Below are 19,379 nucleotides of genomic sequence, written 5' to 3' on the forward strand. Positions count from 1 at the left end.
CCTGCACCGGTCTAACATACTTCTCTGCCACTCCAGACTTCCTCATACAACACCAGAGCTCCTCTCTTGGCACCCTGTCATATGCTTTTTCTAGGTCTACGAAAACGCAATGCAACTCCCTCCGGCCTTCTCTGTACTTTTCTATCAGCATTCTCAACGCAAATACTGCATCTGTAGTACTCTTTCTAGGCATGAAGCCATACTGCTGTTCACAAATGCTGACTTCTGCTCTCAGTCTAGTTTCCGCCACTCTTTCCCATAACTTCATTGTATGGCTCATCCACTTTATCCCTCTGTAGTTGCCGCAATTCTGCACATCCCCTTTATTTTGAAAAAAAAAAAGGCACCATCACACTTTGTCTCCATTCTTCAGGCATCGTCTCACTCTCTAAGATCCTGTTGAATAATCAAGTCAGAAAATCTTCCGCTGCCTCTCCTCGACACTTCCGCCCCTCCACGGGTATATCATCAGGACCGATTGCTTTTCCAGTCATCATCCTCTTCAATGCCTTCCTCGCTTCAATTTTCCACATTCATCAGCTCTTCAAAGTACTCTTTCCATCTTCCCGTCACTCTTCTAGCATCTGTCAATACATTTCCCTCTTTATCCTTAGTCACCTGGACCTGTTGTACATCCTTTCCGTCTTTATCTCTCTGTTTCGCCAACCTGTATAGATCATTCTGACCCTCCTTATGATCCAGCTGAGCATACAAGTCATCGTACGCCCTTTGTTTTGCCTTTGCTACCTCTATCTTTATCTTATGTCGTATCTCCTTGTACTTCTGTCTGTTCTCTTCAGTCCTCTCGGTATCCCACTTCTTCTTCGCCAACCTCTTTCTCCGTATACACTCCTGCACTTCCTCATTCCACCACCAAGTCTCCTTATCTACTTTCCTTCCAGATGACACACCAAGTACTCTCTTACCTGTCTCCCTGATAACACTAGCTGTAGTTGTCCAATCCTCTGGAAGCTCACCCTGACCACCCAGAGCCTTTCTCATCTCCTCCCTGAAAACCATGCAACACTCCTCCCTTTTCAGCTTCCGCCACTTTGTCCTCTGCTCTGCCTTTGTCCTCTTCATCGTCCTTGTCACCAGAGTCGTCCTACAAACCACCATCCTATGCTGTCCGGCTACACTCTCACCTACAACCACTTTGCAGTCGCCGATCTCTTTCAGGTTACCCCGTCTATACAAGATGTAGTCTACCTGCGTGCTCCTACCGCCGCTCTTATAAGTTACCCTATGTTCCTGTTTTTTCTGGGAAAAGGTGTTCACTACAGCCATTTCCATCCTTTTTGCAAAATCCACCACCATCTGTCCCTCGGCATTCCTATCCTGGATACCAAATCTGCCCATCACTTCTTCATCCCCTCTATTGCCTTCACCGACATGTCCATTGAAGTCTGCGCCAATGACCACTCTCTCATCTCTGGGAATATTCTGCATCACTTCATCCAACTCATTCCAGAACTTCTCCTTCTCTTCAGATTCACATCCCACCTGCGGGGCATAGCCGCTAACAACACTGAGCATCACACCTTCGATTTCCCGTTTCAGACTCATAAGTCTATCTGACATTCTTTTCCTTTCTCCTCCTTCAAGATAACTCCTACTCCGTTTCCCTTCTTGTCAGTACCATAATAGAACAACTTAAAGCTGCTCCTAAGCTTCTAGCCTTACTACCTTTCCACCTGGTCTCCTGGACACACAGTACATCCACCTTCCTTCTCTGCACATCGTGTCGACCAACTCTCTACCTTTTCCTGTCATAGTCGCGATATTCAAAGTCCCAGGCTCTTTCCTTTCCTCCTCTCTCTCTGCTTCCAAACATACCCTCCTCCTCCTCTTCTTCTTCTTCTTCAACCCAGAGCAGCCCAATTTCCACGGGTACCCTGTGGGTGATCGGTACTAATGGTGGTCGTTGTTTACCCTGTCCTCGACTGATCCGGTATGATCTTGATTATTACGGTTGACTCGCATGTATGGTTTTGGCAAAAATGTTATGCCGGACGCCCTTGCTGACGCGACCCTCTGAATTTATCCGGGAAAGTAGAAAAGGTGATTGTTGGTTTGGATGAATGATGGGCATCTTTCCGGAGATAACATTAGTGAGGGTCTCACATGCGAGAAGGCTTTCATTTTGGTGATTTATTGCCGGCAAGAATGGAAAGAACAGCGGAAACGCAGCAATAATTAAGGTCATCTTGATTTTCTTCTTCCTTTTTGCCACAAATAAAGCCATAAAAAGGTTCAGAAGAGGGTACAGTGTGTTTTAGGGGGCTGGAGAACGGATCAATGGGGTTCACGGCCATTTCAACACCAACTATTGATTTGAGTCAAAGAACAAATTAAATTCATAGGTGTCTGTGAGTGTGTGTGTGTGTGTGTGTGTGTGTGAAGTCCGAATGCCTGAAGTTTACTTCCTCTTCAGCTGATCAGGGCTTTCTATCTCTCACACACACACACACACACACACACAGACTTGCCAAACCCATTTCCTCCAGCCTGACCACATTCCTCATGGGTGGATACTCTGAAAAAACAAACCAGATGTATCTCTCTCTCTTTCTTTCCCCGTCACCTGATAAACATGCGGAATTGAGAGAAGCCGAGGTGGACGCGAGGCGAAGCCGGGCTCGCAGGTTGCGGACGACCTCGTGACGGCGACTAATGAACGGGGCCCTCGTTTGGGAAGGAGTCATTCTCGGGCGCCGAGGCGAGAACTGATCGAAAATGACAATCGAATTATCTTTGAATTTGCTGCCAAACGAGTTGAATCGGCGAGAGATCGGACGGCGATACGGCGGAAGTCCACCTTCCCCGCCGTCCCACCTTCTGGTGGTCGCCCTCCTCTTCCTCTCCCGCCTTGAGTTAATATGTTCTTTGAGGTAAATACCATTTGTTTTGCGGCTGAATAATGGTCGGGGGGGTTGCGGCTAAATGAGACCGAGGCCCGAGAAGGGAGTAATCTGGCCTTTCTCTCCGAGCGGTGACACGAGCCGATAGAGATTAATGACGGCGCTCGGCGTTTAACCCCTTCACCGCCGCATCGGCATCGACGGCGCAAACGTGTCCGTCATTAATCGACCTTTTCCCCCCGAACACGCTCAGTTTTCTGGCAGGGGTCCATGTTGAAGAAGGAGTCGATTTAGGGTCGCCAAACGCGAGGAGTTACCGTGGGAGAAAGAAGCGGCGGGTAGAAGGTACCGGCTGTATCTTGTTTACGTGCGCATGCCCTTGCACACTCTGCAAGCTACTATCTTTGGAAAGCCGCATGCGTCGCCGAAAGGCTCGGTTCTAGCCGCCGACGTCCCCGTCCTCCCCTCCGGGACACGAAAAACCCACCCCGGTGTTCTATTTCGGTCGCGGGTGTCGTGTCGTCTTTGTTTTAAAAATGCCATTTCGCCGCTTTTCCGCGACGCCCGGGCTATTTCCGCTGCTCCCTCTGAAACGTGTTTTCCAGCCATGAGCACTTACCGGTTGCGCGACATGCTAAAGGGCGGGGGCGGGGGTCCTTCGGGAAACACCCCGAGGTATTCGCTATTCAAACAGAACAAGGGGACGGAGACGCGGGGAAGGTAAAGAGAGGAAACGGTCGAGACGGAACCGCAGGTGAATAGGAATGAATACTCGAAAGGGTTGCTCTTTAATCCTGATGTACTGTTTTTTTTAAGACTTATCCAACTGTGTGTGAAAGGGTGAACGCTATTTGCTTTATACGCAAGTCTAAGTGCGACGCGGCTAACGCCTCTGAACAGCACAAAAAGCTGGAATACACCACGTGGTGTCAAATGAAACTTAAATCTAAATTGAGACGGGGATCGTCATCCCTATCGCTACACCCGTCGGTCGGTGTTTGGTAAACAGAAGCGGTCCGACGAGCTGATCTCAATCGGCCGCCGAGGCTCGAAAATAATGAACCGGTGTTTGATTCAGATGTATTTCATTTTCGTTTGTTCATTTTTAAAATGTCATTTTAAATTCCAAGACGACGGCGATTTTGTAACATCTCAATAAAACGTGTTCAAATATTTTTGTGGCGCCCCATGAGCGATGAGTCATTAAATTTGGCTTATTTATTTGTTTTTTTTTCTTAAATAGACATGGAGTATTTTGCTTCCTTCCATCTTCAAGCCAGTTCAAAATGTTTTGTCGCGTGCAGAAATGTCATTTCTTTTTCCCTGCCGTTGTCCATTGATTTAAAAAAAAAAACGCAACACGTATTTTGTTGATACGTAGCATGAAGGTAAAGACGGAAAAAAAAAAGTTATTTGGCGTGTTCATTCACGTTAAATTTCAAAATTTCCCCGTGTGGCTCTTTGAGCGGGAAAGGTCGGCGACCCCGGGTCCGGGTTACCCGATATCTTAGATGGACGTCGGTTTGCATATTTGCCGCGTTATTCCACGATGTGACGTCCTCGCAGGCACGCCGGTCTGTGAACTGTAAACAGTCCGAGGGCATCTGGTGGTCAGAGGGGGAATGCGAGCGCACGCGCTAGTGAGCGAGGAGTGAGCGAGGAGTGAGCGAGGAGTGAGCGAGGAGTGGTCTTGACATGTTTAGTGCTCCGCTCATCATCGTGGCGACAGGAACGGGTCGGTCAATGTGGATGAAACATGCCCGCCATCTGTGCGCAACCTTTAATCTCCGGGAGGATTAATGACACTCCGTGGGTAACACGATGATACGGCGGCTTTGCCACGAATACACGAGACACAAATTCTGCAAAAAAAAAAAAGGAATTCCAGGCTGGAATCCATTCTGCAGTCCTGCAATGGATAAGATAATTATTTCTTGCTACAAAAGAGGATATTCGGTGAAAAAAAAAACAAAAAAAAAAAATCAATGGTATTATCGTGCGGCGCCACTTGTGCAGCGATGTACATCCCCCGATCCTATGAAGGCAACAGATTACGACGGGAAACGGCCTGGATTACATCCAAAGAACTGAGACGAACCCGGAGCAAATCTTCCCCGCGGCGGGTTTGTGTGCCGCATGAAGAACGAGGCCCTCCGTTATTTCACTTACAAGCGACTCAACGCGGTATTTGGAGAGGCAAATCCCCCAGCAAAGATATTTCTTTTCTTTTTTTTCTTTGGCCGCTTCCTTTAAACACTCCCAAGTCTCGCAACGGATTTGTTTCAAATCGACCCGAGCCCCGCTCAAATATCTCGGAGTGAACCCTGAGAGCGTTTTCTCCGACGCTCGGTTTTTCCCCGGGCTGAAAAAAGGCAAATTAAACGGCAAAAAAAAACCAACTTGTCCCCGAAGGTGTATGTGGGAACTATAAAACAACCTTAGCTTTCAATGTATATATGCGCTTCAAATTACGCAGCCCTTGATGAATGCACCATCACTGTGCTGTCTTCAATGACACAGCTCTGTCTATACATATATATATATACATATAGTACGTGTATATATATCTATGAAATCCTGTGAAATGTACAGTATGTGCTCCTTCTTTGATTTATGGCAGCTGCTGCCCTGCGCAGCAGCGCACCGCCGCACGTTCCTGATGCTGCGTTGCAGCGGCAGAGATCAGTAGCCCTGGGATGTGATTTATGAGCAATGGGATTTCCGGTCAGAACGGCTTAATTGAGCCTGTATATTCTCTCCGGCAGTCCTTGAGAGGGGGGATAAGGTAATGAGGGGGAAAATGATGAGAAGAAGAGAAGACACTTTGGCGAAATGGTAAATCGGCCTTCTCGGAGCAACGAGAGCAAACCTGCCGGAATCACGCGCGGCGTCGACTTCACTCGGCCGACCCGGTAACAAGCCGGCCGGCTTCTTTGATTCCGTCCGTCTCCTGTTGGGGAGTCTTAAAAAACACGGGGATGAAGACATCAGCTCCTCCTGTCAGGACCGCCGGATCCCTTCTCCTCACGACAGCGTGGACCGTGAATACAGAACAGCATCGGGGGCTCGACGCACCCGAGGACGAGGGGTCGGGGTCGGGGTCGGGGTCGGGGGCTCAACTGTATCCCCGGATCCCTCCGGCGACTTACATTTTCACGGCTTGTTTTCGTTTCTTTCGGGAGAAAGGTGCACGTTTTACCCTCCCGATGCTGGTCGTGGAGTCGCCCCGGCTGTGGAAAATGGCGTTTGAGAGCCTCTTTGCTGAAAAAGGGAGGCAAGAGTGAAGCTGTGAAAGAGAAACAATGCAACAAATTGCCATGCAGCTGGACGATGCACTGAAACTTATTGAAACGCTTATGGAAAGCGTTTTATCTAAAAATGTGCCGTACCGGACTGGCTCTCACAAGACTCCCGAAGAAAACTACAATTACGTTCTTCCGGCGATTCCACCGTGCGATTTTCCCCGACGGGTATTTGCGGAGCCTCTGCTGCTTGAGCCCGTCGCTTCTCCTTCTCCGCTCGGTCCCGATCGGTCGGAGAGTCGACACTTATCGCCCTCCGCTCCTCTTCTGGACGCTCCGGGATGTCCTTCGCCGTCGACAAATACCGTCTCCGCCGGCAAAAGCGCCCCGGTGATCGTTTGTCTGCCGGTTTTGCCGGAGCTCATCGGTTGGCTGACGATTGTGTTGGAAATCAAAGATCGAGACCAGGAAAAGACGGATCTACCGCCGCTCTAAGTCTGTCAGATTACCGGCTTACACTTCGGACTTTCGGTTTTAAGTATGAAAATGGAAGATTTTGCACACACACACACACACACATCCGTGCACACCTGCAGGAGATGCGTGTTCTTGGTCTCCTCCTCCTGCAGCTGTAGTCCAGGAAGTCCCCGGCCATGCCGGGTATTACATGCAATTTTCTGCCGGGGTTGATAGTGATGACATTTGTCAGGGTTCCGTCACGCCTTCCCTCGGGTCCATTCGTAATTTCTGCCGTCGGTGTTTCCTCGCATCGGACTTGGCAGAATCAGGCCGGAGTACAAACCCTAAACGCGGTCTGAGGCTGTCAATTGCTTCCCTTTGCTCAGGCCGCCGGTGAAAGAAAGCGCCGCGGTATAATCGCGCTTCATTCACTTCGGAAAAAGGTAAACTCGCCGTTTTATCGGTTCCTACGTTCTCGGTCGAACGAATCTCACGGCGAAACCCGTGTCTGGATGTCGAGAATGAAGTAATAGCGGCGCGTTTCAATCGCAAAAGTGTGAGCCCGGCGTATTGACGAGCTGCGAGTCGGTCGAGTTTCCATTTACCTCCCTGGTGTTTATTTAGACTCTTGGATTTCGGTCGTCTAAATTTAGCCGCGTGCCAGGCGTAGGTCTTGGATATTTATGGCGACGGCGCCGCGGGCACCGCGCTCCTTTGTAGCTCCAGACAATACCGCCGTTATCATCTCGGATTCAAAAGAACAAGTGAAAGAGAGTCGCGGTCTCATATAATGCGGCCTAATCCTCGTATTCACCGTGTGACAAATGAAGTCTGCTTCTCTCGCTTTTCAGTCATTCCTTCATTATTTCCCGTGTGAGCGAAGGCCGTCGCTGCCTTCCTCACATCTGATAAGCGGGTCACACGTCGTTTCCTCGCACGGGGGCTGTAATTACGCCGTCGGGCCCGCCTCGCGCCGAAGGAAGCCGCCGCCGCGGGAGACGGCGGGCCCGGAGGCGGCCCTGCGGGACGGTGGGAGGAAGTCGGCGGTGGCGGCGATGCTTTTCGATTGAACATCTGTGAGATGAACATCTACAGATGAACATTTTCATCTGTATCTTGCGCCTGTCGGAGCACGATACTTACCTCGGCGCGCGAGCGACACCTTTTAACTTGATCATTGTTTTATTTCTGCTTAATACGGCCGTGGCGACGGCGTCGGAGGACGCCGGCGGTCCCGAGGGGGCGGCGGCGGCTCTTCATCCATCATCACGCGGGCTGTTTTTAGGGGTAGCCGCATTCCGGTCCCCGGGCCTCGCTCCTCTCGGATGCAATCTGGCGATACTGCAGCAGCCGCTAAAAATAGTGCTCGCTACGCATAATGCGTGTGACACTTGAATGTAGTTCTCTTTGCATTTCCATAAGATCCTCTCAGGAGGTCGGAAGATTTATTTAAAAAGCCCGACGTGAGGAAGGTGCAGAGGTGCGCCTGAAAAGCCCCTACCATGTCAAAAAAAAAAAAAAAAGCCATCATTTTGAATACTGCATTTCACCAGAGAAATGAATGAATAAATCAATATTTCTATGGATTCGGTTCTTTAAAGTGTCACCTTGGCTTCCGTCACTTCAGGCGGCATGGCAAAACTCAACGACTCCCATTTCCAGTAAAAAGTTATTTACTCCCTGTGTGTGTGTGTGTGTGTGTGTGTGTGTGTGTGTGTGTGTGCTTTCAAGACATGGAGCGGCATGTGAAACGTTATTCTCATTTTCCAGCTGTCATTCACTTTTAATATTGTGCTTATACAATATACAAGGGCCTATATGGCTTAATAGTCAACTCTTATTGTACGGTGTGGGCCGGAACCATGTGACGCTTCTTCTGAGCGGGACGTCGTTTGTGCTTTTCCCTCCCGACACCTCCGAGCGCCGGTAAAAGGCGGCGTTTCCTCGAGATTCCGGATTGCACGTGTGGCCATGTGTTTTCAGACGCGCCTATTTTAGTGCACGGAGATGGATGAACGCGTTAAACCCAAAAAGCTCCGCTCGCCCTTCTTAGGTGTGACCGAATGAAGCGCCGTCGTGGATCGTTAAAATCCGCACTCATTTATTAGCTCTTTTGCACACTTACAATCAAGGATTAGTCAACTATCCATTGGCATTATACGCTCTACCTACACAACATCTTCTATCCAACACGAGACGGCATCGGACGAACAATTTCACAACGGCAAACGGATGAGGCGGTGCTTTCCTTGTCGGAGGTCGGAATCGTCCAAACGCAGCGGGTTAACCGATTCACGCGCGGGTGCCGAACGTTCATTAGCTTGATATCGCATAATTACTCTAAAGGTGAAATGACATGCAGTGCCGTTACGGAAGCCGACTACGGGTATCCGTGTGACCTGTGGAGTGATGTGATATTCCGTTTATATCCCGGCGCACCGTCTGAGAACGTCCATTTCGAGCCGGCGGGCTGTCGCGCGACGCTCGGATGAATTCGAACGACGTCGACCCTGAGGTCGCTTTGCCGCCTCCGCTAAAGATTTAGTTCCCGGCGCCCTCGGCGAGGAACGGGTTACCGTTGAGAGCCCGATTTACTCACGTGCGTGTCAAACATTGGTGGTACACCGTGCATACTTCACAAATCAGTGATTCACAGCGCCTCGCGCCGCGTGCGCGAAACCGCGGAAGGCCGTCCGCTTCCGAACGGCGGTCGCGGATGCGCGAACGCGTCGTTCCATTCGATCCCCTCGGGAAGCTGAGATACGGGAAGACGTCGACGGGAAAGGGGATCTGTTTCACTCCTTGAATGACTTGTTTAGGAGGCGGGCAGGTGGGTTTGTTTTTGTTGTCAGCTCGGGGTATTTGGTGAATTTTACTTAAGATTTCGCTTCGTCGCGCTGGCGGTCAGAATGTACTTTTCCTTTGGCGTACGGTCTGCGTCCGAGTCGAGTCGGCCGTACGTCGTCTACCGTTTCACGACAGCTGTCCGTCCCGTTGGCTCTTTTTCAGAGACGGTATTTTCTGAGGAGCTCGGACTGCCACATGTTCTTTCGCTCCGGAAAGCGGTCGGGGATTCTAATGCGCCGGAAGTCCTGGATGCATTTCTCAAGCTCCTGCTCGGGCGTCATTTTCTCCTTGTTCGCTTTCCTCTTGGCGGCCTCTCTTTCGCGGACGCCGAAGGTTCGGACGCGGAGCATATCGGTCTTACGACGCATCTCGGCGTGCTGAAGCATGTGAGCCGGTCCTTTGTGCACGGGACGATCCAGAGTCTGGACGTTGGAGCGTCTGCTCACCGGCCCGCAGATCACGGTTCCCTGCGGAGAGCTGGCCTCGGACTGGGTCTCGGAGCACGACGTGGAGAGCTCGTTGAAGGACGTGCCGCTTTCTCCCTCGCGCTCGCTCCTGTGGCTCTTGCAGCAGCATTCGCAGTGGGACGACGACCATCGGGACGGCCCACCTGGACAACAATCACAGACGCACTCCTTTGAGTCCGCGGGTTATCGGAAGAAACCGGCGAGCGCGTCGCGCAAACGGATTTCACATAGACCTTTTCGAGCGAATACGGCGTAGCGCCCGCGGCCTCTCGACGCGGCGACATTTACCTTTCGCCGTTTTAACTGTATCTCAGAGCCGCAGAAATCACACACACACACACACACACACACACACTTCCTGGGCTATGACCTTCACTGTTTTCACTCGACTCTGTCAGTTAAGTTGACGAGGACGTAAAAGACGCGGGTAAACAAAGCGAGGAACCCGCACCCTCCGGCGGAAGGATGCCTGGCGAGTGTGCGAGTCCCCGTTATGAAGATTGGATGCGCCATCAAAAGATTTCAGCGCCCTTCTTTCTTCCTCGTGTGCTTATCCTCGCCTCGCTGTCATCGTCACACACTTCTAATTATCAAGCGCGAATCATTCCGGACCCGGCGCCGTTGCCCGAGTATAAACAATTTTTGAAAAATAAACCCATCGACAGAGACCCTGAACACCTCTTAATGGCTTTTCCGATGCGACGATAGAGACTCAACAACAATGAGGTCTCAGAGGGGGTGATCATTTGTCCATTACCTCTTTCCACCGCACGCATCAGTTTCTAGTGGATGGAGTTCAAGGAGCATTTTAACCTCTCTTTGCACGCCGCTATAATGACCTTTATCGCTCGTGCAATGATCACATCGAGCTGATAGCGAGAGAGTGACTAACAGCTTTTTAATGGCTAATCCACCAGTCCCCCCTCCGCATGAAAATGAATGAGGATCCACAGATGACGCAGCCACGAGGATCAAGAGGAGGGAAATGTCACGTGCACGGCCCCCTAATTGGACGGATGTGGCGCTCCGCGGAGGAAAAGACCGGGGATTTATCGGGTCCGATGGAAAATCGGCCGGAAGTCGCTGTTGCCATGACGACGATGACACAAATCACCGGTTTTAAACAAAGTTTCAAACCGTTCGGTCGGTGCTTCTTCGGGGAAAACTATTGATCGCAAAATCTGTTTGGGTGTTGTTGTCGTTTGGCTCTGCAGAGCACATTTATGTGATCATATTTCAACCGCGTTAAAAGAGCGGGGCTTTTTGTCGGGCTTAGCTTGCTGTGAGTTACCCAGGGAGATATATTGTTTCTGCATGTCAGAGATATCTCAGGCAGCTCCCCGTGTCTCACCGTGGCAGGAATCCTTTTTCCCCGGTGCGCCAGGTCCCGCTTGTTTGGAAGCTGCAATATCGCAATGCGCGCGTTCGAATGATTTGCCGTTTTTTTTTTTTGTTAAATGGCAGAAAAGTAGGACGAGGCGAGCACTGAAGGCGCTGTCCGATGACAAACTCTAACGCAAATGTCACTGGGTTTCTCGCCAAAGATTAGCATGTCTGTTTTGGTCGGGTTTCGTTTTGTTTTTTTGTCTCAACATTGACATATCGGAGTGTCTGATGCATGAATGGCCGAGCAGCTCTGGGCTCAGCCGTTGTAACCGGAGACGGGCTTTGTGTTATCGCAGGCTTCGCGCGAAGGAGCAAAAGACATAAAGGCACCAGATGGACATTCATGACACACCGTTTTGTTTTGTAATTGTGTTTAACACGACAAAGAAAATCACTAAAATGTCATGAGCGTTCAACTCCACATGTTTCCGATGATGAAAATCGTCATCTCTGCGATTCCCACCTACAACACGCTTTCATTTTTACATGCTTTGACTAGTGGTTGACAGTCATACCAAGAGAAAACAGTGTAATTACAGAACTAGTTGAGACCATAGGCACTGTCATCTGTATTTAAAACACAAGCAGTGAAAAGGATTAGGGTTCAACACCTCAGGCGTGTAGCCGGTGCACTGCAACCTGATTTACTCACTCCAGAGCTCATCCAATGCAGAGCTTCCAAAAGAAACTGTAAACCCAAAGATCCTTGAAAGTAGCCGGGTATTATTATTATTGTTATTATTATTATAATTATTATTATTATTATTATTATTAGTAGTAGTAGTAGTAGTAGTAGTATTATTATCGTTATCATTATTATCATTATTAATAGTAGTAGTAGTAGTAGTGGTATTACTATTATTATTTTTATTATATTTTTGTTAATAATAATAATAATGATAACAATAATAATAATAATGTTATTATTATTATTATTATTATTATTATTATTATTATCATTATTATCATTATGAATAGTAGTAGTAGTAGTAGTAGTAGTGGTATTACTGTTATTATTATTACTGTTATTACTATTATTATCATCATTGTTATCATTATTGTCATTATTAATAGTAGTAGTAGTAGTGGTATTACTATTATTATTATTATTATATTTTTGTTACATTATCTCAGTCTGTTTAATTGTAATTATCATCTTTTATTAAATTGTTATGCTATGTTATGTTATGTTATGTTATGTTATGTTATGTTATGTTATGTTATGTTATGTTATGTTATGTTATATTATGTTTTATTTCATTTTATCTTAATTTAATTTAATTTTATTTTATTTTATTTTATTTTATTTTATTTTATTTTATTTTATTTTATTTTATTTTATTTTAAGAACAAGCATTCTGAGAGTGGCAGGCTAATTGGGCATTGTGAAATACTGCTGTACACTTGAGAGTGGAACCCTCCCCACATATTCAGTGAAACCGCCATCCCTCTCTGAACCTACTGTCAAAGCTGTTTATGCTTTTTATCTTGTATTTTAGTGCATGATATAAATATGTCTATCGATGCCGTTTATCTTCTGACTCGGGGATGATGTGAGCGTCCCCCGACAGAGCTCCCCCGCTGAAATCCAAGGCGCCTAAATCAGGTAATCGTAACTTCTCTTTTATTATCACTGACCCTTTTTTGGAAAAACACATAGCGGCATCCTTTGATGCGCGCCGTGAATCAACTTTGAAAGTTGACCGCCAGTTGTTTAAGACTATTTTCAGGCGCGGGTCCATGCATGAAATGAGCACGATCGGAGGGAAGAACGTGTCCACGGGCAGGTTAAATATGTGTATTCGAACGGTTGTGCCGGCCCGTAAAGGAGGAAATACGCTTACACTTTCCAGCTTTTGCAAATAAATTTGACACCGCTATTGCCTCGGGAGGATTCTAGTTTACATGGTCGTTAGCTCACAAATTAGGCCAGCGTGTCCTTGCAGCAGAGAAAAAGGCTTGTCTTGCAAAGGCGGTGACCGTCTGCACAATGAGAGGGGAATCCATTTGACGGAGATACTTCTATGTGCCGCACAAGCATCAATTCAGCACTTTGTGTCGGAGCGAACTGATGAATACGGCCGTCCTCTCGCCAGGTGTAATAATATCTGAGGTGCCTGCGTACGTTTGAATTTTTCCAGTATCAATCACACCGGCGCCGCATCATTGATACCAAAGACCCGGCCAGGAATACGTGGGTGACCCACGGATGCGTCACATCGCCCGAGCCCAGGACGCCGCTCGTCGCTCGCGTCCTCGTCGTCCCGAAGGATCCGCATTCGAAACGACGGCTTCGCCGGGTGATTGCGGATGACAAGTTAGCGCCGCCCCCTTCCAGAGATGTAGGGCGGCCATCGCCGAGTGTCTCCCTGCCAGGGAGACGGACATGCAGAGCATCTCCCTGCGGGGACGCCAGGACGGGAAAACGTTCGTCGCGCAGCTCAACCTCCGATGTTTTTGCATTAGGAGGCAAAACGCACCGCAACTTTGTCCCGCGCGGTAAATCCTCTTCTCTGAGAGCCTTACAGCTCTGCCCGCAATGTGAGACGCACCATTAAAATAATCTCCGGAGGGATCGTTACGGCATTAGATGTCAGACGGCGGGGCCGCTGGAACTTTTCCCTCTGACAGTTACGTAACGCAGAAATGACAAAACCCCGGGGTTTCAAAGGAGACCGGTATGAAACGACGGACGGACGGGCGGGCTCGTTCGGATCGTCTGAAACGCAGACCGCGGGTTTAGTTTGATGAACGATAAAGCGGTTATCGGTCACGTCGCTCCCCGTTGTTTATCTGAAACGGGTGAATCATCTGACCGGATGTTCTTTGAATTTTTGATGAGAGCACGTCGTCCAGAATCTATAACGAACCAGAAATCGCCGGAAACCCGGAGACGACGTCGATGAAGGAGACAATTGAGCTCTCTCGTACACCAAAAATCCCTCCCGTGTTCACCGACTCCGGGAATAAGCTGAGCGTGATCCCGAATCCCGCGCCTCGCCTCGGCAAAGCTGTTCGCTCGACTCCCATAAGGACATAAGGACCGATTCGTTTTCTGGCTTTGAACCGGCCGCCGGTTCGCCGACGACTCATCGTGATCGCCCCGAAACGTCATCTTAGAAAGCCGCTCGTCGTGTTGGTTTCTTTCGCCCCGCGATGAGTTCATTTGTCACCGCTGTCGAGTGAAACGTTACCGAAAAGCGCCCCCGAGACGTCGCAGCACGAGTGTAAAATCGTATTTAGGCGACGGCGTTGGTTTTAAATCCATTGGCGCGGTCCTTCAAATGACAGATTTAGAAGTGCGTCTTTTCCCCCCCTTTGAGTCTGCAGATTTTCCATAAACTCCGATTTACTGCCAAGGTGAACCGCATTGTCTACTTGACTTGATGTAGTGCGACATTTGCGAGAAAAACGGCCCCGGCACGCGGCCGTGACTTACTTCTGATATTGACTCGACCCGGGTGGCGTTCGAGACGTGTGCGAGTTATTCGCCGGCGCGCCGTTCGTCTCTCGCTCTCATCGCCGACACGTCCAGACGGCGAGCGGCGTCCCCGGGAGCCCCGGGACGCTCCGATCCCCGCCTCCGATCCGGCTCGGCGGCTGATTACTTTCCCGCTTCTCCGCCCTGCTTTTTGTTCCGAGGCCGTGACGGCCGCACATCACGGCCATTACATTTCAAATGACAACCGTAGGGTTCGCGGGTACAATCGTCTCGTAGTTCGACGAGGCCAAGGACCCTCGCGGAGTCTCTGAGAAAATAGATTGTATGTCCGGCCGGTCGCTCTTTTCGATACGTGATGTGGCGCAAAAAAGTCAGAGCGGGTCGTTTCGATGGTTCTCGCATGAAAAATAGTTTCCTTCCGTCAGAATTCCGCTGGCAACGAACGATCGGCAGATTTGAAAATAAATGAGATGAGCGCGTGTCGCCTTAAATTGCATCTACGGGGGACGACTGCAGACAGGGAAATAGTTTGGGATCCCAGATTGCTTTTTCATCAGCCAACGCTTTGCTCTTTCCCTGGAGATAATTAGCAATAAGGGGGCCGCTCCCAAACGCCAGCAGAGAGAGAGAGAGAGAGAAGGTTGTTAATCACGACGGGAATAATGTCGCCGAGTTGAGAAACTAAAACGTCCATAAAAGCTTACATTGGTCTGACGAAACAACCCGACGAGGTGATCCGCGTCGTGTTTTCAGGCGCTAAAAGCCGCAGGCTACCTGGGCTTTACCTGCTCACGCCTCCCCGAGTCCGAATGAGGCCGGCCGGACGTCGGGTGAGATTTGGAAAACTATCATCTCGCGTCTGAAGACCAGCTTTGAGAAGTTTTAGTCTCAGACTGGGATGTGACAAAGACTGCGAATGTTACAGGGTCGCGATGTACAAGACAGATTCGGTCCGCCTTTTTTTCCACCGTGCAATCTTCTTACCGGGTATTTTCGGAGCCTCTACTCCTTCAGTCCGTCGCCTTTCCTTCTCCACTCACTCGTGATATGTCGAAGGCGAGCCTCGCATGATCGGGACGTCTCGTTCATCCGTGGCACCGACGAACTACCGCCCCGAGCGTTGTCGGTCTACCGGCTTTCCCGTTTCCGGTTTTCTCCGAGCTCACCTTTTGGTCGTTGAAGACCGGTCTAGAACAGCTCAAGTTACCACCCTACTCCGGTTAAGCTTCCCTCTGACTTTGGGTTGTCGGTCCGCGACCGCGCGAACCTTTAGCGTCGTCGCGACCGCGGGGTGCTCAAACTGCGCTTTATCAGTCGCACTCTCTGACCTACTGGCGACCGCGATCGTCCGACGGTGTCACTTTGCAAAAACGTCGTCCACGTCGGCTCGACTCGGACCCGCCCGCTCTTCCCTTACCGCGAGATGCGCCGTCGCGATATCAGAAAATAGCACTACCGCCCCTGCGGCCGCATCTCCACGGCGGGAGGGGGTGGGGGACATTAAGCTGAACACGATAAACAACAATAAACCACATCTGTCTCCCCCGCCAACCTTCTAGAGGTGCACTTGTCATGGTGCGTGCTGAGCTCAGGACTCGTGCCCCGGGCAAGCCGATGTCCCACATTCAGAATCAGATTACCGTATTAGTTTTGAGAGAGGATGTGGGTTGCGGCGCTGTGAGACGGGGGCTCTCGCGCCTGTCGGCCTAAGATGCGTCCATCCATCATCCCGCCTAAGTCTCTGTCTGCTGACGCTGGTCGAGCGCCTTTCGATGCGTTTCCTCTTTCCGTGAAACCCTTCCCGCGTCTCGCCGCCATTAGCTTTCCTCTCCCTCCCTCTCGGCACGTTCGAACTCGATGAACTTTCCCGTCCGACGCGTACTTTCGTCTATTTTTTGCTCCGAGCTCGGGCCTCATGCAACTTTTACTCCGTCCTCTTCCCTCGCGTCCTCTCCCTTAGCGGCTCCCTTAAATGATCTCGTCTCTTGCCGCAGTTTCACGGACGCCTCTCCCCTAGAACTACCTCCCTCCCCTTCCCGTCTCGTCCCGTCCTCTTTTTGTCCCGGGACGCCGGCCGTCCGCGGCCATATCGAGAGACCCGGGCGAATTCTGTCCGGACCCTCTGACAATAACTCTGAATGAAAAAAACACGGGTAAATCATTAGCGAACCAGATGTCCCATCTTCTCCGGTTCATCCTCCTTCACCTCCGACCTGAACCCGCCAACTGTCTTCTTTCTTTTTCTCTCTCCGACTTCCAGAGGGACGCGTTTAGCGTCGTGAACAAAGTGTTTTTTAATTGGCCATATGTTCTGACTCCTCCCCGGGACCGACCGGCCAATCACATCGTCCGCGGACAAATGAGCTTCAAGCCAAACGTGTTCAAGAGAGTCAAATAACTTCAATGTGAGAAAAGAGCGAGCGCTCGCACACACACACACACACGCACACACACACACACACGACATACACACTGGTAGAATCCTGCCAGTAGCTGTGTGTACTCCATGAGGAGAACAGACTCCACTCTCTGGAGGCCTACGGACAACTTTGTCTTGAACCCTAAAACACACATTTCAAGTCAACTATTACAAGAGATGCAAGGGGGCTATGCAGAAACCCCACTGTGCCTCCTGCTGGTCACACACACACACACTGCAGAAAGAGAGAGGGACACACACACACGCTGCACAGAGAGAGAGAGGACAACACACACACACACACACACACAGAGCGGGAGGATGACACACACATATTGCACAGAGAAAGAGAGCGAGAACACACACACACAGTCACTGCACACAGAAAAGAGGGAGAGAGAAAGAGAGAGAATGACACACACACATTGAACAGTGAGAGAGAATGACACAAACACTGCACAGAGAAAGAGAGAACAGAACACACACACACACACACACACACACACACACACACACTGCACAGAGAGAGAGAGAAAAGGAAAGAGAAGGGGAAAGAGAGAATGACAACACACACTCCCTGACATACTGCACACAGAGAGAGGGCTCCACACACAAACACACACACTGCAAAGAGAAAGAGGGGGAGAAAAGAGAGAGAGAACACACACACACACACACACACACACACACACACACACACACACATAATGTTTGTCAAAGGTCACGCGTTACCAATGTAATCCTGGCCATTCCACTCTCGCGTCATTTATCCATTTTATGCATTTAAAGTTCTTTTTTCCCCATATTCCTGCACCGGGATAACTTCTGGGACCCCCCCCCCCCCCCCCCCCCCGCCCCCGCCATACTCACGGTAGAAGATGTAGTGCGCGGAGTTGGCCCAGAGCCGCTCGTCGGCCCCCAGGGGCCCCCAGGGGCCCCCGGCGGCGCTCAGGGACGAGCCGCAGGCCACGATGTGGAAGCCGCTCTCGGACAGCATGTCGAACGCCCTCTCCGGGTGCTTGAACTTGAGGGAGAACCTGCAGGTGTACCGGTCCGGGGCCCGGTCCGGGTCCCGGTTGTCGTTCAGGGCGTCGCCGAACACCTCCTTGGCCAAACCGACGCGGCCGCTGACGAAGATGCGCGGCAACTTCCTGGCCTTGGCGTCGGACTCGGCGTCCTTCCCGGCGCAGACGCCTCTCAGCGCCACCGTGATGTAGCCGTACCTCCGGTCCAGGGAGTAGGACGGGAAAAACCTCTGGTCGCCGGGCGCGTCGTCCAGGTCGCTGCAGGACAGGTCCTCCCGGAGCAGCTTGGACTCCTCCAGAAGTTTGGCCAGCTCCGGCAGCTGGAAGTACTCCGCCTCCCGCTTCAGGCGGCCCCGCTCCGGGAAGTGATCCGGCAAGACCACCTGCTTGTCCCGCAGGTAATCCAGCACGTACCGGAACAGAAAGCCGTCCCTGTCGATGAAGTACCGCCCGCGGAAGTCCCGGGACAGGTCGTTGGTGGAGCCCTTCTTGCTGGAGAAGAGCTTCCCCAGCAGCGAGTTGGGAAACGAGGTGAGGGTGGAGAGGCGGGTGTAGTACACCTGGCCGCCCACGTTCAGCTCCACCACGTCGGACGGAGGGCTCTGCACCGCGCCCTGCTCCTTGGACGCTTGCATTTTGCAGTTTTCACTCAGTGCCATTCTTTTTGCGGGGGGGTGAGATGGACTGGGGGGGGTGGGGGGGTTCTTGATCCACGCACACACGCGTCCCAAGTGTTACTTCATCCCGTCGTGGATGGATGGATGGATGGATGGATGGATGGATGGATGGATGGATGGATGGATGGGTGGGTGGATGGATGGATGCGCGTCCGCCGCAGCCTCCCGCGTCCGTCTACTGTGGATCCTCCGGGCGTGCGCGTAAACGCGCCCGGACGCCGCGCATCCCCTTTTTAAGGCAATCGATGCTCATCACCGGTGAGGGCTTCGTGTTACGCGCATTCACCGCGGGAACACGATCCTCTCCTCCGCCCCGAGATGTTCCGCCAGAAGCACTTCTTCTCAAGTTTTGGCTTCAATCACAATCCGACTTAAAAGTGGACGTGCGCGGAGAGAGTCGTTCACCCACGCCACGAGGTTCCGCGAGCAGGAGGCGGAGGAGCGGACGCGAGTGGAAGTCCTATGCGCGCACACGCATCTTTGCCAAACTGCTGAGGAGTGCGGCTGCAGCTGGGGAGGAGGAGGAGGGGAGGAGGGGGGGGGGCTCCAAGCTG

The 19,379-nt window shown here is 50.9% G+C and overlaps 1 protein-coding gene across 1 annotated transcript; it reads right to left on the reverse strand.

Moving 5' to 3' along the window:
• Positions 1 to 8,641: 8,641 nt before the first annotated feature.
• On the reverse strand, positions 8,642 to 19,310 carry LOC147228018 (BTB/POZ domain-containing protein KCTD16-like). The gene is made up of 2 exons (XM_086158384.1): positions 17,994 to 19,310; positions 8,642 to 10,019 (listed from the first exon to the last, which is right to left on the reverse strand). Exons 1-2 carry the CDS (start codon positions 18,805 to 18,807, stop codon positions 9,568 to 9,570), a joined length of 1,266 nt encoding a protein of 421 aa, XP_086014510.1. The 5' UTR covers positions 18,808 to 19,310; the 3' UTR covers positions 8,642 to 9,567.
• Between the last annotated feature and the right edge of the window lie 69 nt (positions 19,311 to 19,379).

Source organism: Fistularia commersonii, chromosome 13 (genome assembly GCF_037954325.1).
Source record: "Fistularia commersonii isolate RoL2024-O1a breed Wild chromosome 13, RoL_Fcom_v1.0, whole genome shotgun sequence".
NCBI lineage: Eukaryota > Metazoa > Chordata > Actinopteri > Syngnathiformes > Fistulariidae > Fistularia > Fistularia commersonii.